The sequence below is a fragment of the Schistocerca piceifrons genome, chromosome 3 (assembly GCF_021461385.2).
Source record: "Schistocerca piceifrons isolate TAMUIC-IGC-003096 chromosome 3, iqSchPice1.1, whole genome shotgun sequence".
In the NCBI taxonomy this organism is placed as follows: domain Eukaryota; kingdom Metazoa; phylum Arthropoda; class Insecta; order Orthoptera; family Acrididae; genus Schistocerca; species Schistocerca piceifrons.
Window position 1 is genome coordinate 574,019,868 of NC_060140.1, and position 23,420 is coordinate 574,043,287.

The window sequence follows — 23,420 nt, forward strand, 5'->3', positions numbered from 1 at the left end:
GATGGCTAGTACTGACAGTAGCTTCCAAAAGACGAAAAATACAGAGACTGTAATGTAATAGAAGCAGGGTAGCTAACATAAGAAAACCTACAGGAGTTTCATGGATGTGTATTTTAGAAGACCATAATGAATGAAAAAGTACTGTCCATGCCTTTATGAAGCAGTGGATGTCAAATGGCTGATATAAAAAATGATGAAATGTAACCAAATGTCACAAAATGTTGCTTGCTGTATATCATTAAAATGTTTTCTACAGTGAAAAAATGTAAGGACTAGTGGGGAAAAAATACATTTTATCTCACTTGAGACTCCAACTGTCTGCACCAGAAGAATTAATGTAAAACCTTTACTCATTTTTGTCAAACACACTTAATGTACCCCAGTTTAAGCAGCACTGAACTTGCATGAAAGAAGATGTACATTGTAAGACACACCAAACAAGAGGTTGCCTAAGCACAACCATGACACAAGATGAATCTAGGCGGAAGTACCACACACAACACCAAATAAGGAAAATGGATGGTGATGACTGATCCTAACTCAAAATTTTATTGCTTATCATATTCAATCTACATTTTAATGTGGCTGATTTGTAATTTCACAGCTGCTAATTTTTCAAACATTTTGTGACATTGTGAAGTAGTGTAAGATACAAATAAGTGTTTAATTTGTGAAATAAAAGTACTCAACTCCAAAGCCACTTGTCACTGTGCCACAGAAAATTTTAAATCCTTACAGATGAAGAAGGTACATCATGCCGTTTTATGTATAGAATTTATGCTGAATCTCTAGAAGATTGCTGTAGCTATTAGACTTTTATCAAGCATCAGAAAGCCTGACTTTATAGGATAAGCAGGAGTAATTATATAATATAGTAGTTCACTCTGTCGAGTAAAAAGTGAAAAACTGGAGGCTTCAATAAAATCAACCTCACCATGCACTTTTTTAAGACATTGCTCTGCAGTAGTTTGTTGTTCATAATGCAGATAGCAGACAAGTCCCGTGGTTTAGTCCTACGATCTTTTCTGGCACATAATTCCTACTTTCATCTCTAGAATTCTGGAATAGAAGTGTTTAGTGTACATTACTAATGCAGATATATAGTGGTATGTATTCCATGTTAGAACTGTAGATTGCCCTCTAACTACCTAGTTGAGGCCATTTGTCAGTCAAAGAAGAGAAGAGAAGTGCTCTCTCTCTCTCTCTCTCTCTCTCTCTCTCTCTTTCTCACTCACACACACACACACACACACACACACACACACACACACACACACACACACACACAGAGAGAGAGAGAGAGAGAGAGAGAGAAATATGGATAAGTATACTCCCTCTCTCTCTCTCTCTCTCTCTTTCTCTTTCTAGAGGACTGATCCTCAAAGGGTGTGCTAAAGGATATTTTACCAACTATTTCATACAGAAAGAAATAATGACAATTCTTTGACAGTAGTAAATACTGGTTTACTCCAAATTTGCAATATAAATATACAATATGTTTTAGTCTCTGAAAATAACACTTCCCACTGGCATTATCCAAACAGCATTTTTGGTCTTCTGTAACACTAATGAGTGGCAACTTATCATTTCTTATGACAAACACTTGGCATAAATGAAGTTCAATATTTATTTGACAAATATTTATATAGATTTCACAAGGCAAGCAGAACAACCTAGTAACCTCTCTACATCACACCAAATACACTTTACCACTTATTTTGCTCATAAAAATCAGTTGAATCAGTTGGTAAAAAAGTAAACAAAATGTAGGAAATGCATATTGAGAATACTGTGCACACATAGAAAACAGTATGGAAACACCATCTGCAAGTGAGACATATTGTCAAATACGGATTCTTGACACACTAATAGCAAAATGTGAAACAGATAGAAGTTACATTATTGGAAAGTGTTAAGTTATGATCTACAAAAATCAGGAAATGTGTATGTTCACTGTGAGTACTGTTTAAATTAAGCTGCAACATGTAGTAATAACATTATATAATTTACGTCTTAATTTTTTGGTCCCATAATGGAAACATTTACTTTGGAGGAAAGACAGATAACACAGACTTTGTTGCAATTTTTTCTATAACAGTTCAAAAAACAAATGCAATTAAGGGAATTTACCAGTCATCAAAAGCTAAGCTGTGTACAGGTACACATAATTTCTACTGCTCAGGTAACACAGTGTAAGTTTTACCAAGCAGAACTGAAACACAGAAAACTGTAATAAAGAAGTCCATCCGTAACATAGCACACCACAAAAAAGAATTACTGGCATAACAATCAGTCTTAAAATAGTTTGAAATATCTTTCACATTAAAATGTCATGTCATGGCATGTCAATAATATCTCTTACATTTCTCTTTTTCAAGAAACAACTGATTCTTATCACTGAATCTGAAAACAGTGCAATACATCTATCATTACAGTTATTGGCAGCAATGTAATTAGGGCCTATGTGATAAATCAACCACGAAAACAGAGCCAGAAACATGTGATACATAATCTTTTGTTTTATGTTAAAAATCACATAAGTTTTATGTAAGTTTCAATGTGTAGAGAGAGAGAGAGAGAGAGATCATGCTTTCTCTGGATTATAGAAACCAGATTCACATTTTTCCCTAAGAGAGATGCATTTACCACAAGAATAAGTTTAAAGAGCAGTTTTGTTTCACTTTACATTATGGCCTATAATTTTCAACTTTTATGTTGAAAACAAATGTGCTTAAAGTGTTTTATTACATTTCTATGTAAAATTATACAGATGCCACATACTTGTCTTGTTTAATGTTTTCTTCACATTTTTTAACTGTGTTGTTAGTTTGTCATAGGTCCTCAAAATACATGAACTTTGAATTAAAGGCAATGATAAAAGAGAGTATAGGCAATGGAAGATGTGCACTGTTCATTCTATCAGATACTTTTAAAATTATTCGTTGTGTCTAGGATGACATTCGGAATGCACACCATATTTCTTTCCCCCATAGAACTGTATTCAGCTTGTCTCGAAAGATTCACATGGCAGAAGTTGTGACATAATACATCGATTAGCTTACATAACCTCAGTCAAATCTTGTAAGACTTAATATTGTAAGGATGACAAATACATTGTTACTGCACATTCACAGAACAGTCACTACCAATATGAATTTTGGAGGAAGTACAACAGTTTGACCAGCACTGTGTATCACTGATAATTTTAAGAGGTCATATAGAGTAATGGATAATGATTGGGGTTTTGTATGAGTTTTACATTAAGAGTACTGTAAGCTGCAACGATCATCATCCTGCAAATGTGGAACAGCACTGTAATTGAAAACATACAGAAAGACACAGGAGGAAGAAAAAGCAACAAAACTTGAGACATATTGAGAATAATGTCTATGGTGAACAATGTGCAGGGTTATTTTTATTATTACATGTATCATCCTGATTTTTTTTTTTTGTGAATGAGTATATTTCAGTTTGCCATAACACAACAGTCAGATTAATCATGAAATATTGTCATCTATTTCTGGGGCTGAAACAAGTTAGGTATGTACGGCATTACTGTACATTCAGTGAAGTTGCACGATGGAATCACGCAGATATTTAACTTGCAGATAATGTAAGCAAGAGGGATTTAAATCTCATTAATTCTGTAGAGTGATGACTCCGTAACCCTCCTCCTCAGTAAATGTGCTGAGCTGTCTGGAGAAAATTGTGACTAGACATCCAAAGAAAAGTCCCTGCTCAATGTTTTACACTATCAATACCTCAAAAATGCAAGACCTGTTTCTGAATGTTCAGCTACATAGTAAGTATGAACCCTTCCCAAAATAAAACTCTTTACACACAGCCTTACTTTCATTTGCAAAACACTGCTTTACAGACATTTTTACATCAGTATAATGCTCATGTATTACGTTACAGTAGAATGTTAATTACATCAAATTCTTCATCTTTTTGCTTTCACCAGAGGTCTTAATTTAAAATTGCAAAGTAAAGGGAATTTGCTTTCTAACAAATATTTTTATAAAGGAATATATTTGTATACTCAAATTTACTGTACGTTTTCCAGATCTCTTTGTCATAGACAAGCAACAGTGCTTTGTTTGTACTGCATTCCATACACTACTGTATTATAAGCACTGTTGGTGCCTTTCACTTTTACACTGTATCAAGTATTCAACACAGGTAGTGTTTTAATAAGTGTGTAATTACAACAATCAGTTTGTGATCATTGACACTTCACTTCTCTTCATCTAGAGGTTTCCTGTAGTTATCACATTCTAAATTTAAGCAGCACTAAAATTTTTCATTAATTTGATGGCTTGCTGCTAGTATGCACAGATTTAACGAATAAATAATTTGCTGTGATTGTTTGTGCTCATTTGAGAGTGAAGTTTTCTTTTTCCAAAATAGAATAATGTAAAAAAAAACATCAACTACTGTGTTCAGTGAAACTCTTAACATTTACTGATAGTGAATGACATGTATTTTGAATTAAAAATCATTTAAATTTTTTCTGTACAACATACAACTAGCCAATGAATGAACATAATACTTACACATATTAACTAACAAGTACTATATTTTGAATGTGATGCAACCACTGTCTGCTAATGACACCTTTCACACGTGTATAGGCAATAGAGCCACAGGTAGCAGTCATACTTTTCTTTTCCTTTTCTTTCTGCTGGACAACTGTAAGGTGGAATTTTGATTTAAATATTTCTTTTATGTGAAAACTTGTGTTCTAATAACCCTTGTTTATCATTGCTTTAATCCACCATTTCAGTATGAGAGGACAGTTTATGAGTATTCATGAGAATGTAAAGCCTAACTTTTTCTGAAAAGATTGGAATAGTATACAAACAACACAGTTAATTTGCACAGCATCAGAAAATATCAGATGGGTAATTGTACTGAAAGTTTATGTGCAACAAATGTGTGCACTGATAACATTTATTTGATTTTGTTCACTTTGAACAAATCATATGTAAGTGAAATAACTATAATTAAATGCACATGAATTACATAAAACATCTCCAAAGAATAGCAGAAGGAAGTTTAAAAACAGTTTTTAAACCATAAGATGCAAATATGTGGCTGTTGTACTTTTCGTAAAATAATGTTTCTTGTACATAATGTAATGTTGCACTCAGTACATGTATGACTTGATTTTAATGCAATATTGATACATTTGCTTAGGTACCAGGTTTTGAATGTTGCTGATTGGTAAATAATGTTCAAAACTGTTGAAATAAAAATATAATTTTGTGTGTGTGTGTGTGTGTGTGTGTGTGTGTGTGTGTGTGTGTGTGTGTGTGTGTGTGGAAATAACATATGAGAGCAAACAGTTCTTAAAATCTAACATTAAAACAGAACTAGTCCCAACAGCAGCTAATTGCTTACATACTCTTACTGTAAACTGTAGTAATATCTCTGTACATACTAATAAAATATTACAATAATAGCAGTAGTAAAATGACACATGATCATATGGAAATTTGTGGTACTGTTGGAGCTGCTGTTCTGGATATTACAGTAATTCTCTGTACAAAATTCAACAAATGTGTAAGCATTGTCATTCAAGACAACACATTGTATGTCCATTACCATAACAGGAAAAATGTCACAAACACATACAGCACACAATAATGGATGCTTAGTTAAATGCAGACAATATGAATGTACATATATACAGCTGAATATGGTGAACTCAGGTAGTAAAACTACAAAGTGAACAGTTGCTTTCCTGTGGTATTACCTGTCTACTGTATGATACATAAGTGAAATACAAGCATTTTATCCTCACAGCAAGTAAGGGAAAGGCATGTATAAAAATCAGTCACAGTTTACAGAAACTACATATGTATAACCATTAAATTTATATAGAGTATTCTGGTGCATGCTAACTTCACAGAGTCAGGTAGCAGCACTGAGTATGTGGGGAGCAGACCTTTAGCATGTTAACAGATTGCTTAAAAGTGCCATAAATGTATTAAATACCTATTGTACCTCAGTGTTGAACAGATACATGATTCCATGCATTGATAACTTTACTTAACAACATAGTGTTTGCACCATTTGTAAAAATTTGTACAGAGTTAAACAAAACAAAGACAATGCAATTTTAAAATAACTAACATGAATTCTAGGGGAGGCATTAACAATGAAGTGCTTTCTGTTTGGTTTTTTCATACACATAATCATTCTGCGAGGGGGAGTGTCACTGAAACATTTTCTCGAGAAGACTGCCAGTATTACAACTACCATGTATCAATTTCAGTGTACTTGGAATGTACATATGGAAAATATTCCAAAATATTCCACAAATATATTTCTATATATCACAGCCGTACACAATTTTTCTACAATGATTACTTTTCTTCTTCAGTTAAAACAAATACATCAGCAGACCGCAGGTATGTCATAGCTGCTGTTGAACTCCTACCACTGTACTTAATGCGTTCCAAAATTTTCTGACTTTATTTAAGTTACAGAAAGAATTTCAGTGAGCAAACAAAAATTTACGTCTGCACATCACACAAAATGGTAAAAATAATTTCTTCTTCTTAAATAATAACTTTTGACAACTTTTGTTTGTGTATATTATGATAATAAAATATATTAATGTTTCACGCAAACATTTTTTGTGTCATTCATTTAAATTCTAAATATATTTTTGGGAAAAATATCACAATAGCAACACAAAAAGTTAAAAAGAAAAATTTCTGTACACCATATTCATGAAAAATTATATGTATATATATATATATTTATATATATTTGTGTATAACAAAATCAAACTTAAACAGTTCTTGGCATTGCACTATAGGCTGCAACTTCACTTTCTCTTTTAATCATTCACACAAAATTACAGCGAGAATAAGTTCACCTTACACATACACACATACATTAAAAAAATCGTCTGGAACATCTCTAGAATGCTCATCAGCATATTTATAATATTCATTTACTATAATAAAGCTTAATGGGAAGCTCAGCTTCCATCTGATATATTATTACTTTGAAACATACAGAACATCATGCTGATGAAAATTCATTTAACTGTCTCTTTTTATCTTCACGGCACTTTTTCTTCATTACTGGTTTGAGATCACATCACATTCAATTTAGGGGAAAATTTTCTGGTACATGTTCGGCTGGAATGTACGCATTCTGATTCTCCAATAAAAGCTTGCGAAGTAATTTTTTTTTCCTATGGAATGTAAGACTACTGAAAATCATTCCCCAAAAATGTGGTTACAGATCTGGACTAAGGGCTTGGCGTCCTGTCACCAACATGCTCCTCTATGCTAGGCATTAAAGGAATTGACAACTCTAACATTTACACACTGAAAATATAAATATTGTCTAAATGGAAAAACTCAGACTATTAAACACACTGGAAAAAGTTTGTCTGTAACTGTGCCAGACATTCACCAACTGCAAAGAGTAAAATTGGAAGCAAAGCAAGAACACAATTATGTCATCCTGATGGATGACAACAATGTATATGCTCAAACTTATGTAAGGACATGAAATACATTTACCTAGTTCCCGAAGTAAATGCAACATGAAGTTCATGTTGACTTAATGTATCCAAAACATGTGACTGGTGTACTTATGATTTCACCCTGTATTTAAAAAATCTTATCAACTGTCCATTTCCTGTGTCAAATATCCCACTAATTAATGCAGAATGGTTATACAAGAAATGACCTGTGGTCGAATTCCAATTGCTTAACACTGTCACTGATTACATCCCTCACATTTGTTTCATCATTTCTGCCTCCATTTACTTTATAATTTAATGCCATATACTCAAACATGTATAAATTGTAAATATATATGTATGGTACAATGTGTATAAGTTCATACCATCTCTAATTGCACTTCAATTATCAAACAAAATTCAAGTTTCTTTTATCAATATATAAACTAGTCTAGTATATATATAAGATATTGATAGAGAAAATATACATTCAAAATTTGGCTTCATCACAGACAAGTAAAATTCTTGGAGAGCCCCAAGACATCTTTAAAAAATTTTTCCTTAATATTTAAATTTCTGAACATCAAAGCACCTGTCTGAAGGATAAGACAGATACCAGGATCATCTGTTATCAACAGTATAAGCACAGACAGAAGACACACTGGTTACATACAGTGATACAAGCAAAATGACAATGCACGCAATGACAGAAAAATTGTTGGAACAAATGACTCGAGCACATCACAGAATTTACAACAGTGAAAGTGATATTTTAAGTACCCAGCACACCAGACTATGACTATAATTTCATTTGTTTGAGGAAAAAGATATTAAAAAGGGAACTGACCATCACACGTCTGTACTGTACCAATAATCTTACATTTGCTGTTATGAAAATAATGGGACACTTGGAATTGTGAAAATCGAAATGACAACAAATATGACAGAATTATGAAATAATTCTGAGTGACATAAAACAATGATGATAGAAAAGGAAGTATGAATGCACTGACATTACTAACACTAGCATATTAATTTTTTTCTAACCAACATTCAGTGTAAATAATGAAAAATATAAAGAATTTGACAATAGTTACATGAGACTTTGAAGATTCTTTGGACAAATGGGAATGAATTTTAATTGCTCTGATAAATATCTTGGGAAAACTCCAGAACATTTTGGTTATATTAAAATATATATATATATATATATATGTTTAAAAAGTCTCCACAAATTTATACACCTACATTTTTAAATAAGTTACATTCAGATTACCAACTCTACCTACTGTAAAAGAAGGACAAATAATTGATGAAATCTGATAAATATAAGGGCATGTGTTCCACATTAGCTTTGGCAACATTTGGATTGTCGACCTCACAGTAGCAGGAAAAGTAGTCGCACATCAGTATGTTGAAGAAAGAATGTTATGAAATGCCAGTGACACACTCAGGACAGATAATATTAAGTTTGCAAATACCTCACATTTAAAAATTGAATTCTTTTGCTTTCCTAAAATAAAGAAGAAATACAGTCAGTATCATTAGTGTTAAACACCTACAAAATCAGTACAGCAAGGTGATTAAAATAAGATACACCTTAACAATATACATAATAAAATCTCTTGCATTCACATTAAATTTTTGACATGTTATGAAATAGTAGCTAAGAAATGCATCAGTCTCTCTATGAGTTGACCGTCATTGATTTGGTATCCTCAGTTTGTTCTGAATCCTCATTGCCTTCTTCTTTAGGGAGTAAGTCTTTGGCAGCTTCAATATCACCAAGTATTTTTACAGTTTTACTATCACAGGCACTTTCATCAGTTGGATTATGAACATGTTCTTTATGAAATTCACTTGAATCTTTAGTAAATAATTCAGAACTATCTTCAGTTGGTGTCACACAGTGCACCCCTGACAGTGGCAAAACACTGTCCTTGCTATGTTTTTCATCTGAAACTGAAGTAACATGTTCACTATCTATTCTACAGTCATGTTCTGGCAGGCCACTGGATGAATTTGATAGACAAACTACAGGCTCTGCAGGAGAAGCAGATTCTAAGGGCTTGTCCTGGATGACACTTTCTTGCCTTACAGGTTCTTCATCTGAGCTATTTACACTGGTACTGCAATCTTTTATACTAAAAGGTGTTGGAGCTTTGGGCAGAGGAGTGACACAACTGTTACGACAAAGCTGATCAATGAGTGCTTTGTTAGACATTTTTCCGCTATTTCCCACACCTGTACTGCCTTCTTTGGGTGAGGATGATGGCAAACCCATCTCAAGACTTGAACGAATTATACCATCAAGAAAATTACCATTAGCTCCTGTTCCATCATACAAAGATGCTGCCATCTCTCGTGCAGTCTTCCCAAGAGGAGGAACTGCTGAAGACGGGCTCGTTCGTGGTGCAGTCCTAGTTTCATCTTGTAGCCTGTGTATCATTTGTGGTGCAAAGAAATGTTCAGGATTTGGAGGAAAGCTACCAGCAGGAGTGGCAAAATCTGGAACTGGTAAGGCATGAAATGGACCAGGCCAAAATGGAAAGGCTGTTGTAACATTAGCATATGCAGCAAGAGATAAACTGGGATCAAACAAGGGTGGTATTTTCAGACCATTTGGTGCACCAGGTAATGGAGCAGGTGAATTAAAGGCAGTCTTGGGAGGTTTAGGCAAAGTTTTAAGTTTATCATTTGCCAGTGCTGATGAGGTCGTTGCTGTGCTCCTTGGAATTGAAGTTCCAGATTCATCTTTCCTTTTAACTTCATCAGACTGTTGTTGCTTGGGCTCCCTCTTCCGAGGTCTCATCAAATGTCTCTCTTTCACCTTGTATTCTAATGTTGAATGTGGAACACCATAATATGATCCTGCCCTATGGACACTCATTTCACCCCTCTGCACTGCTCTAACAGCTTCCACCAAACTATCACGGTCATAATTACGGTATTTTCCACGTTTTGGCCGGGTTCCTTTGCCAGTAGAATTTGATGAAGCTTTTCCACCTGCAGGGGATGTCTTGTTTTTATCATCAACATTAGTGTTGTTATTGTTATTGTGTTTTATAGTGCACGATGTGATATTTGTATTTAATGGAGGAGTAAAACGACCTCTCTTAAATGGGGGTGGCTCATCTGCTGATAATAAGAGCTTCTGTGACATTGGAAGATCAGTCGGTTGAAACTTCTGACTAATGCTTTTGGCTATAACATCACGTAAACTGACCCCGATCCCTTTTCCTACAAGGTTAGATGCTGGTGGTGAACAAGACTCATTACTGTTGTTACTGCTGCTGTTCAATACATGACTAGATTCCTGGCCAGGAAATGCAGGAACTCCAACAGTCTGGAATGGAATTTCACTAGAAGGCAAACTTCCACTTCCTCGAGTAGCCACACCATTTTTCGTAGTTGGTTTAAAGGACGGAATTCTCAGTATCACATTTGGTGGTGTGGCAACTCTAGAAGTGGAAGCTGTTGCATCTGTGTCAGATGATTCGTCTGCTTCCCCAACTTTTGTTGTAGCTTTCACAGGGTCTGTTTGAGATGATGCAGACGGAACTCTCGGTGGCCCAGCACTGTTGTCGCTATCACCTAACTTCTGTATCTCATCACCTGAAGCACCATTCAATGTTACATTTGTATTTGCTTCCAAATTATTGGCACTACCTAGCTTCTTTATCTGCTGTTGCTGCTCCTCTGCCATCATGCGGCGGACAAGTTCGGGGAGAAGAGGGGAAGAAAATTTTGGGAGTGTACCTCCACTTTCAGCATGGCAAGGATCTTGAGCACTTCCAGCTATCAGAAGCTGGGAGATGTAAGGTCCCAATGCACTCTGTTCTAGACCATGCCAAAGTTCACTAGACTGTGGAAACACTGGGGAGGATGCTGACTCACTTGCTTCACGATTGTGTCCTGCAGAAACTTCCTCCAGAAGAACTCTAAGAGCATCCCCATCTAGCACAGATAATCGCAGAAGATCATCAACAGAAAGAAGAGGACGACTTAAAGCACGTTCAACTTCCTTCTCATCCTCAGCGCCAGATAGGTCTCTTTCCTCTACTGTAGGAACCACTAAGTGTGCGTCACGTTCACGCTCCATAGCCAACTTGTACACTTTGTTCCGAAGTGTGGAGCGTGGTATACCATAAATAACAGCTGCACGTCGAGTTCCTAATTTTCCACTCTGGATATCTCTCAGAGCAGCCTGAAGCTCTTCTTCTGTGTATGTCCTTCGACCTGCCACTGCACTCATTCTTGGTTTCGCCCTGTATTGAAAATAACAATAACATGTATCAGTTATGATCTGAATTTAAACCACAACAATAATTTTAATATCAAAACTTATGAGTCAGTTGTATGATATTCTTTTACTGTTAGATATATAAGTCATGAGGATATTCGCATGATGAGTGCAGTGGGTATAGTCCTATTACATACCTGTTATTCACAACAGAACATTGCCCTGTATATAGTGTTCAATTAGGAACTAATTAGCATGATATATGCATCCTGAGACTTCAGTGTCAAATGCAATAAAACAGACTACAACAACACTATTATTGATGCTTGAGTGTCAATCATGCTTGAAAACAGACTACAACAGCACTGCTCAATCTCTCAACAGCAACACTATTTAAATAGCCACAAATAATAGCAACTCACTGCTCAGCAGTAAAAACATGAGTTATACTAATGGTGCCAATAGTTAAACAGTTTCTTATGGTGGTGAATTCTCAAAAACTTACTGTTTTTAACTATACATTATTGAACTCATTTACTGTCTCCTAACACCATCTGCCTTCAGCCTCACAACAGGTGGGTCCCTCTTATACTGGGATGTGAGTGACCTACCCTTTCTTTTCATTCTTTCCAAACCTATCCCACTTTTGCCCCTGAAGAAGGAATTATTAGTTCCAAAAGTTAAGATACTTTCTTGTACTAATAATTTTGTCTCCTGAAGGTAAGTGATAGTCAGTCATTCTGTCTTACTACACTATAAAATTGTATGTGGTCCCCAAAGGAAAAAAAAAATAGCAACAACAAAATGAAGTGTTCCGCCTTGCACATTGAATGATTTATTAATTTTTCCTATCCACACTCAAGAAAGAAAACTATACTACATAGTTTTTGGAAACACTATAAGAACGATTTATGTTACTGAGTAGTTGAGTCAAATCAACTTCAGTGTGAGGAAAGTGTCTACTGCTTGATAAAATGTATGTGTCTCTTCAATTTGGAACTGTTAAACAACTGTGCCTTGTAAAGGACACACCAAAAGTAAGCATCAAATACATGTTTTTACTATTTATATGAAATAAAAGTTTTGAAGTGATGTTACAGATAAAATCCAGTTGGAAATGCTGTATAAGATTGTAACACAAGTAATAACAGAAAAATGTTGAAATGCCAATAATTTTTATGGTCTTGTTAAATATATTTACTTTGTAAATAAATGAACTCAAAAGAATAACAGTATTGTAACAAGAAGTGTAGGCCAAGTTTAGAGGTGGTCTACAGCTTCTACATTTTCACACAAAACCACATATTTAAATTTATTTTATTAAAGAAAAAAAGGGAATCCTAAGAATAACATTTAAATTATTTTAGTACAAGTGCAAATGTATTTGTGGACAAATTAATCATGTCTAAATCAAGACAGAAAAAATACTATCTGAAACATATTATATCATATCATTCTCCTTGCATACTGACTACAGCACTACCTTATATCCATGCAAAAAATGAAAAGTAGCAATGAATAAAGAAAATCAAATCGTAATAATAGTAATGTGGCAGAGTGGCTGACCAGCAGGCATCCTTGTCTTCAGGAAGCATAATTCCAGTGCTGCTGACTGACATATTTAAAGGGGGAAAAAACTGATCCTTGGTTTCAGGACTATTTGATCCATCCTCAGGAAAGAAATAATATTTCTGATAACTTGGACTAGTTGCATCTGTCAGCAGTATTTGAATTTTGACTCTTGAAGGTAAGTAGTTGCCAGTCATTCTGTCTTGTAATTTTAGAGTTTCCAAAAGTGAATTTGCTTTTTGATTCAACTGTTATTAACAAATGCACAACAAATGCAATGTGATGCCTTATGTAAAGAATACACTTTAGTGCTGATGGCTACACCACAAACAGTCAGCTGAGGACCTGTCAATGATACTGATAGAGGCAAGTAAGTATATACACTTTCGTACTGGTCAGGAGAAAAGTACATGCGTCAGAAATGACAGAGGACCATGCAATCAGAAATGATGGAGGACCATGGAAATTTTTACTCAAAATATAAGCTCAGTATAATTTCCAGAATGGTGGAAATTTATGAGACAACAATGAGAATGGTACATACATCACAACAATTGCCAAGTACAGGAACAGTAGTACTGATAAAAATTATATTAATCTTATGTTTAGTAATGGAAGGAAAAATACAAAAGCATCAACATCCTCCACAGTACTTGCAAATCTGAACAAACTCATTATACCTCCCCTTACGGTGTCAAATGTTTGAAATTCTGATAAAAATGGTCACGATACATAGAACGAAGGTAAAAGCCAAATGAGTTGCTGAACAGGGAAAATAAGGAAGATGCACAAGGATGACAACAACAAAAGTTCTGTTTTTCGCAAAGCAATAACACATACAATGTTTATTAATAAAAATGGTGACTAAATGACAGTCTTCTTCATAATAGTCACCACGGCCACAAATCTAGTAAATGGATGCTGCATATTTCCATCTAGGCTATATTTATTTAGATTACTTCTTCATTCCACATTTAGTTTTGACTTTCTAGCATGTTATTGAGGGTTGATGAACTGTAAATCAAAATGAACCGGAGCACATCAAGTGAATATGCTGCCATTTCCATGTATGGTACATTTTCCTTGCTAAAAGCTTGATAAAGGCTTAAAAACCTGGAACTAACTGTGGAATGAAGAACATAAATACAGCCTACATGGAAAAATGCCATCTTCATTTTATAATGAGTAGGGTTCTATAGATATTTGAATCACAATAATTTGAAATTTTGCATGTTGTCCATCCAGGAATTTCAATTGTTGCTATAATTTGAAATAAAGGAAGTCATGAAACCAAACACTGCATGAACTTGCTGTTATGAAAGGTTTAAATAATCAGGAAATTTCATATTTCTGTAGTTATTCATAATTATGATTTACATTTTTAACTTCATGACTTATACATGCATCTAATGCAGTATCTGAAATCTTACACTATTTATTGTATCAAAAGGAAAATTCACTTGAAAACTCTAATATGACAAAACAATAGTTTTATTTCTGGGAAGTGAGAAAAATAATTAGCAGAAATGAATGTCAAAAAAACTGAAATTCTAGACAGGTCACCTTTTGAAACAAGATTAGGAAGTCTGGGAGTTTTCAGGAAAAGGTCAGAAAGTATATTGCTGCATGGACAGAAAAAAAAGAACACAGTGAAAGAATCAAGAAATATTGGGAAGACTTAAAATCAAGAAAAAGACAGAACAAAGAGGCAGTTTACTTTATGCAGCCCACAGTTTACTGAAACCAATGGAAGAAGAAGAAGATAAGGAAATAGGATGGCTGGCGAGGGATCCTGCTTACCTTCAGGATGAGAAATTGCGAGTACTGTCTTAAGAGAAATAAAAGTACAATAAACTAGCCTAGCTTTTGGAAAGTTTTTTTGCATTTTTATATATATACAACACAGCACTTAGAGTTTAACCTCCTGAAGTACTGGCCATACATTTTACAGTCTTGATCACGACATCAAATCAGAAAAGCAAGACCTGTAATTATACCACTCACAAATTACAGAGCTGGTATTCAAATGATACAATGTCAAGAATGTAAGGAAGTACAGTCCTTCTAGTATGTCAGTGTGTGTAACAAAGGAAACATTGTGTGATACCTTTGCTCATAGCCGGCCGGGGTGGCCGAGCGGTTCTAGGCGCTACAGTCTGGACCCGTGCGACCGCTACGATCGCAGGTTCGAATCCTGCCTTGGGCATGGATGTGTGTGATGTCCTTAGTTTAGTTAGGTTTAAGTAGTTCTAAGTTCTAGGGGACTGATGACCTTAGAAGTTAAGTCCCATAGTGCTCAGGGCCATTTTGAACCTTTGCTCATAAAATATTTGTAGCCATTTTGCATATATTACCAAAGAAAGCAATTGTCATTAGTTCCTTAATATACATTTTTTTCAGTTGCTCAGTAGAATGTCTAAATATGTGAAAAACATGGTGTCTTTATGGTCACCGATCACTAATTAAGGATACGTTACTATATTTGTACTGTTGTACTCAGAAGAGACTCTTCAGCCCTAAGATATTTTGAGTGATTTGAGCATAGAACACAAACAATTTGACCAGTGTTTGAAGGCACTCCATATATGTTTTTTCCCTGTGACTGTGACTTCAGATTTTAAACTGAAATTGTTAACAGCAGTACACCTATATGCTGCCACTGCCACAATAAGTTACATAAAAAATTCCACCAGGACAAAGGGGTATGAGCTTAGAAATTGCAGTGTTGTGCATTAGAATGATTATTAACAAATGTTATCTGATGCCTGGAAATGTATTTAATTCATTTGTTTTTGACAGTTATGGGATTTAAAGTAAAGTAATACATGACCTAATTCTTAAAATGCAAAACAAAGAAATGGATAAAAGCACAAAATACTCATACAAATGTTGGTTTCTTCACTGATGTCAAAGAGGAAAGAAATTTTTAAGAATCAAATGAAAATAATATAAATACAGTATGTGAGCAACATCAGACAGTGAGTTGTTATGGGGCAAATGAAAAAATTTTTCTGGGGGCAAATAACACAAATAAAAATTTAAGTTTGAAAATTTGAGGAAAACTAAAATATGTAATAGTGATCGTAACCATAAAATATGTTCGTGTAAGTGAATTAGTTTTATTTCACTGCTCGGAGAATCAATGGGGAAGGAACATACTAGGGAATGTAAATTTCAGTTTTACAAAATGAACCAATAATTGAAAAAGAAACTGAAAATAGCAGTGTTGTTGGGCAATATGCTTGATTTTGTCCAGATCAAATTATGGATAATCACGTCATATTTTAGGAAATGTTGATTACTTGCCAGAACTTAACAATGGAGGAAGAATTGTAAATATCTGTTCATATTTTACTGAGGTGGTTGAGGAACAGCAAAGTATATCAATGTTTTTTTTCTTCTTTTTTTTATATTTTGTCTCACTTAACTGAAAGAGAGATCAATTAAAACTCTTGGTCACATAGAACTGTATGGCATAGTAAATTGAGTCAAGACAGGAGACAAATACCTACAGGCTTGATAAGGAAGTATTTTCTAGTTTGTTTATTTGATTCCTTTTTTTAACATACCAAACAGCAATGTTTACTGTTCATGAACAAATGTGTTATCCCATATTTTTCTACTTAATTAATTGCATGTGTTGCTGTGGGGCTTATTACAATTTCAGATCATTTACTGTTTACTACTAAAGACATTTTCTGAGCATTAAGAGAATCAGACTGGTGACAGTATCATTTTCTTCATTTACATCACTACCACTGTCATCATGGAACTACTGTTGCTCAGGTTGCCACAGAACATTTCCACTGTCACACCCTAAACACAGGGCTAAAAAACTGCTTCATTTAGTTAATACTAAACACAGTATTAGCACCCTTGCAAGAGCTATGAATTTGGTGCACATGAGGTAGTTTCATAAGCAGTGACTACTTTAGTTTTGGCCACTTCCATAAACTACTGTAGCACAGAGTTTACAGCTAAATGCAAACTTAAATTCCTATACCTTGGAGTAACTGGTGAAACTTCCTTTCAGATCGATGTACTGTTCTCGCTAAAATGAGGCAAATGTAGCAACAAAAAATGCAAACACAGACAGCAAACCTGTTATTTCACAACTTTCTACGTCTTTGTCTATATTCTTATGAAGAAATACCTTCAAAGGTTCTAAAAACTGAAAATTAAGTAACCTCCACTCCCACATTTCAACATCCTATGGACCCTTCTAGCTATAGTTATTTATCCTGCAAGTATGTCTTCCTCTTCCTTCTCTCCTCAGATTTAACATGACATTCAAAACATATGCAGAAAACTGCTAATTTTGTTGTGATTTTGACACTATGCTACCTTGATTTTTTAAAATCTGTAAAGAACGGGAATGAATTCAAGTAACATACAAGTTGCTGTTAAATTTGTTCTGTACAATAATAATCCTAAGCTTTATACCTAATCTGAATGGCAAAACTGATATGGACCACCATATTTATTACTCTTTTATTGGTAATCCAACCAAATGTTCCCATATCCTCTGATCGACTGTGCAGTGGAAAGGTGAATGCAGAACTACATAATATACACTATTCTGATAGACCACAGACCTCAGAATTATAACGATATTAATGAGTTATGAAAGTGTCCGACACCTGTAGAAGTATTTTTAACATACGGATAAGTGCACTTACTTGAATATCTGCTTGCTGTCCAAACTCAGAGTTGCCAATCCCAAAGGCTGAGGCACAGGTGAGGCGCTGGGTGCAGAGGCTTCTTCCTTGGCTTTGGCACTCAAGTCCAAAGGCTGCTCACTCGCCGCAGCTGATGGCACCGACAGCGGTGTAGATGCAGGGAGGGATACGACGACGGGTGGAGTTTCCGGTTCAGTCTTTCCTTCCGACTGCACGTTCGGAGCAGGTGCCGTCGGTGACATGTACCACGGAGGGAAGAGTCCCGCAGGTGTTCGATGGCGTGCTACTGCGGGGTAGAGAGAGAGGCCTGCTGGAGGGGTGGTTGCCATTGCGGAGTGCCCCTGGCTCTGGCCCTGTGCGGGTCCCGGGCTGTAGGTCGGGATAGCTGCCAGCGACGCGGCCAGTGACGTGACCGGTTCGAGTGTTGTCATCGCCAGCCTGGGAGGTGAATTGTCTGCTGCTACTGTCGACTGGGTTTCGTGAAAACTGCTGTGGCTGTTGGAACTACTGCAGCTGTCGGACTGTGGACTCTGTCATTGGAAAGCACAGGTTTCTACATTAGCATTATGTTTTAATGAAATTTTTATTTTACACAGCCTAGTTTGATAAAAATATTGATAAATATTTTGTTAAGGAATAACCATTATTGTAGTGACATTTGTCACCCATTGCCAACCAGGTGACATTTGAACAGAACCAAAAAGTATACAACAAACATCATTTTTAACATACACTACCTAGGCACAAAATGCCTGGAAGGTAATGAGTATATCCTTTGTCTAAAGGTATCTTCATCCTCTATGAACATATAATTAACATGCACTTGTGACTACATTAAGTATTTGCACCAGTACTGGTTCATCTATTATTCTCAATGATGAAAACACAAAATTGTAGAAATATGCAATAAAACCAATTGTTGTACATACACTTCAAATCAAAACTCATAAAAAAACGACTTTATGTAAGAAACCTGTTACTAAAATTACAATAATTAGGGCTAATTATATAAAACGTATTTTAAATTTAATTTTGCTTAGGTACCACAAGTTACACAAAAAACCTTGAGTGGGATGGCATATTCACCCTGACCTATAGCGCCCTTAAACTCCAAGTGACTGAATAAAGTTACCAACAATATAAAAAGAAAAAAAACCGTGGGCAACAGAATGAAAAAATCTGTCTGCAAGACAAACTTTCAAAATAGGTTGAGCAGTTGACATGACATTTTGTATAATATTTTATACGTCTGTGTTATGCAATGGCTTGAACGATGACAGTCAATACTCACTGTTGCTGGTCTTAGGAACATCCCACCGTCGCAAAAGCAACATTTGTCTTCAACTTGCCAATCACTGCTGCTGGGTTCTATGTCTGCTTGCGGTCTACTTCTCAAAACTGACTCCTGATAATGTTTCCATTTCCTTCTTCCCATTAACTCCTCCGCTACCCGTTCCAAACCTGGGTAAAAAAAGGAAAAACTTCAGTGTTCACTGAGCGAAAAGAAAAATTCATTATGTGTGTGGCTGGAGGTAGTAACGAAAGTTGGTATTTGGTTTGGCATTTGCTTACATCAAACTTTAAAGGATATTAGGTTCAAATAATGTATTTCTCTGTTCTATGATGTACGCCGTAGATAAAAGCCTTCTATTAAATTTAATGTGATTTCATTTCTGTCGATGTGTAGTAGTTGGTGATGGAAATGAATGCATTAGCAGTCTAGCTTTTTTCCGACACACATTCAAATGATCGAATCAGAGTAGATGCTAGTTCTCAAATAAGTGACTAACACAAAACAAAAATTTCTGACATCCTTATAGTTTTTGGTGCAAACAGACTATTATTCAGAATCACAATGCGCCTTTTCATACCATACAAACAACGGGAAGTAGTCTGGCAAAACTAAAACTTTATCCAAGAGCTAACATTAGCAATTCACGAAATTTCATGTTATCATTTATGTTACGTAGGATATATGTCATGTATTCCCATCGAAGAAGAGTTTCAATCACAAGTAGTTGTGTGTTACCTGTCTAAAAATTTTATTGGTAACTCTGAACCATCTCACCTGTGCACACAATATCACAGTTTATTTTGCTACGTTTTTTATTATACTTAAGAGTACGTTATAGCGACAGGAAGCAGCTTGCTCCTCGGTCACTCGCAATACGACTATTCTCGTCTTTATATATTATTCTGTTATAAAAAAAGGATTAAAGCAGTGCCTTTGAAAAGTCCGCCACTGAGTGTTAGAAATCGTTCCACAGTACTTTCACAATTTAATTTGCACCGCAAGAGCTGTGAAATTCTCAGCTTCTTTGTCTATAGCTCGCCAAATTATAGTATTTTTAAAAGACTGCAGTCGGCAGTTTCACCAAGTGTCAAGGAACAGCTACATTGTTGCCATGGACGTAGTCAGAAATTGTTGACTTTCGCTCTACGGACATTCACAAACTTAGTCGCACTGTCAAATCTTCGAAACAGACAAGCAGTATGAAATATACAAGCCAGCGACAAAATATGACACAAATTTCCATAGCGCAGCATTATAATTACGGGAATGAAACCGATGTAGTCGTGATCACTTTCCATTCTTCCAACCAGTATCGTAAACAGAATCTCAAACTGCTCTGAATACCGTGTTAATATACGACGCACTTTAAGGCAACAAAGCACGAATGACCGCATTTCAATATCGTTTACAATTATTTCGATAGTCCTACGATAAAAATTAATCTTTACTGTTCGGACTCGAAGTTTGTGCTCGCATTTCTCTTTTCACAAATGATGCCATACAATTTTGCAAACACGAGCTCTCTTTCTATTAGAAATAATATCACGTGATTTTGAAAACACGCGTTTTCTCACGGAAGCGTTCTGCCGGCGAATGAAAATGCATTTTCGATTGTACTTCTTACCTGTGAGAGGCGCCTGCAACCGCGGCGCATTTCGTGGATGTAGAGCGCAGTGTTTCGCACGCTATTTCATTTACCGTGTGTTTTGACGTCGCACAGCTGCTCCATGCAAACAATTGTGAGAGCGCAACATCACATCACTATGTATTCACGTCTTCGGTTTGTCACTTGTCGGCTCGGCGTTACCTACTTTTCCATTTTCACCTACTATTTACTCCGCGACTATTGCGGTGGGTCATGGTAAACGCTCAGTTACGTACTAAGTCGATGACAACTAGGCCTCGGCTGTTCTGCGCACGGGCCTTAACCCCCCATCTCAGCTGATGCTTAATTCGGTTGCACACGCAAACATTAGCGAATATCTGCAAAAAAAGAAAAAAAAGCGCGTTGTTCTATAGAAAACACTTCCACTCACACGAAGAGCCACGGTTGTAGTGCATCGATGCAGGCGTGTGCGGCGCTACGATGCGAAACACCACACTGTCCGACAGCAGACTGCAGTCGTCACCCTAGCCAAAATACGGAACTGTGTTTTAAGCATTTTTTGGCAACAGGTCGAAAACACGAAGGTTATTCTGCAGATACACAGCACAGAGTAACAGGGAGATGCACCTCCTCTGGAATCTATGACACTTTTGCCACTCACCTACTACGAAAACCATATTCTTCGTCCATCTTTGCAGCTCTTTTTTGATTGCTCGGCGCTCCTGAACACAGCGAGCATAGGAGCACTCCGCCATTTTTGCCTTCACCCTACTTGTGACGTCATGTCTCTCATGACGCAACACGTTGCACCGCCTATTGCCGCGTCTTCGATGCGATCTTTAGCAGAACGTTGGGGGGGAAGGACTGGAGGGAGGGGACGAGCGCTACAGATGGAGGGAGAGAAAGAGAGAGGGAGGGAGATTCGTTCAGCAAAGGAAGAGGGGGAGGGAGTAGTTTCGCAGCGCTGGCGCTCCCCACCACAGCCCGAACTCGCGAGTCCGTACTCGGCGCTCGCTCGTAAAATCGCACACACAACTCGGCCCCCCCCCCCCCTCTCTCTCTCTCTCTCTCTCTCTCTCTCTCTCTCTCTCTCTCTCTCTCTCTTCGATGTCGATGGTGCAGATATTTCTCCCCGATGGTCGAGTGAAGTATAATAAATGGCGAGGAGCACAGTTTCGTAAGACACAGCCACTGGAAAATTTTTTTCGGTGTTTCTGTAGTTTTCGTGTGTTTTTGCTAGGCACTTCGGAGAACTCGCCAGAAAGGCTTCCCACTAGAGCGTCTGTCTTTCTGCCTCGCGTGCTGCCTTTGCCGACCACCACGTGCTGTCAAAAATACTGTAGGCCCTACCGCGGTGTCCGCCGGCGCTTATGACCTTTCGGGATATAGATCGGCGCGAGCGGGCGCGCCCGAAGCCGTCCGACCAAAACGCAGCGGAAAAAACGAGCGTGTCCCAGCAGAGCGACACAGGCGCGGCAGGTCGGCAGCGGCTCGCGTCGGCGGCACGGTGCGGACTAACTGCCCGCCTGCCTGCCCCTACTACTGCCTCCCAGGCGGACAGCCCGGAACCGAATGGCAATCCAAACTGACCCTGAAGGTTTTTCTTCTTTTTAAGTTCCCCTTTCTTCCTTTTTTCCCTCCGTGCTTCTTTCTGCAATATTCTCTCCCCAAGCAGGCGTCACACACTTGCATTTCGTAACGCCACGCCTAGACCTGTTTTTATTTTTTTATTTTTTGCTTTTTCTTTTTTTTCCTTCTCTCTCTCTCTCTCTCTCTCTCTCTCTCTCTCTTTCGAGAAAGAGAGGGGGAGAATGGAGACCTCCGATGTGTCCATCTACCGATCTTACACGCGTTCTCGCCAATCGTAATTTGCAGGAAGAGCATACCGGTATTTTCGCAAATAGTTTAATTTACAGAAAAAAATATATGCGAGGTGTCAAAATTACTCGCTTACCTGCGTAATTCCCTAGGACGCTGCTTTTCTTCGGTCCCACTACTGGTGAACATGTGAGTGTGAAATAAAGGAAGTACGATAATTTGTCGCAAAAATGTAGAACGACGAAAGTGACAAAGAGCGGGAGGCGCTGAGAGTCGTTGCTGCTCGTGCTGCTTCCGGGACAACAGCTGAACCGTCAGCGCCAGGTGGCAGACGCAAGCACCCAAACTTGGAAGCGGAACATCCGCCCTATTACGGGAACACCAGTTACAAAACTGCGATACTCGTTGTTCTCATCTGACAGACACAACCAACCGAAAGTATTGGTCACCCATTACAATGCGTGGAGGAAAACAGAATTAAGTCAAGTGTTATTTGTCAGACAGTCTACGCTCAACTCGAAGATACTAAACATGTCGAACATTTTCATTGTTCTCTGTCACCAATAATGCGAAAGTACGGTACACGAATATCACGCTGTGTTGCACAACGAGTGGAGCAGTTTGTCTGAATTTCTCACGTGCAGTTTTATGTGCATCTGCGCTTACGAGAACAGATTGCGAAAGGAAAAAATTCTCGAGGTATCCGAAACGAGGAACACGGC

At 36.9% G+C, this 23,420-nt stretch overlaps 1 protein-coding gene across 3 annotated transcripts; it reads right to left on the reverse strand.

Annotated features, from left to right (window-relative positions):
* Positions 1-1,442: 1,442 nt before the first annotated feature.
* Positions 1,443-21,833, reverse strand: LOC124787660 (mushroom body large-type Kenyon cell-specific protein 1). Of its 3 annotated transcripts, none has more exons than XM_047254461.1 (4): positions 21,542-21,833; positions 19,272-19,441; positions 17,981-18,510; positions 1,443-11,757 (listed from the first exon to the last, which is right to left on the reverse strand). In XM_047254461.1, the coding sequence occupies exons 1-4, from the start codon at positions 21,633-21,635 to the stop codon at positions 9,177-9,179; spliced, it is 3,375 nt and encodes a 1,124-aa protein (XP_047110417.1). In that variant the 5' UTR covers positions 21,636-21,833; the 3' UTR covers positions 1,443-9,176. The 3 variants fall into 3 exon arrangements, with proteins under 3 accessions (XP_047110417.1, XP_047110418.1, XP_047110419.1); XM_047254462.1 differs by lacking the exon at positions 21,542-21,833 and adding an exon at positions 21,311-21,431; XM_047254463.1 differs by lacking the exon at positions 21,542-21,833 and adding an exon at positions 20,899-21,202.
* Between the last annotated feature and the right edge of the window lie 1,587 nt (positions 21,834-23,420).

Bases quoted from the DNA above. Each gene is read 5' to 3' on its own strand.
- LOC124787660 (XM_047254461.1), bottom strand. From the start codon at position 21,635: ATGGCGGAGTGCTCCTATGCTCGCTGTGTTCAGGAGCGCCGAGCAATC. The intron at 19,442-21,541 runs GTGAGTGGCAAA...TTTTTTACCCAG, and splicing joins GAATATGGTTTTCGTAGTAG to GTTTGGAACGGGTAGCGGAG. The intron at 18,511-19,271 runs GTGAGTATTGAC...TTCCAATGACAG, and splicing joins TGTTCCTAAGACCAGCAACA to AGTCCACAGTCCGACAGCTG.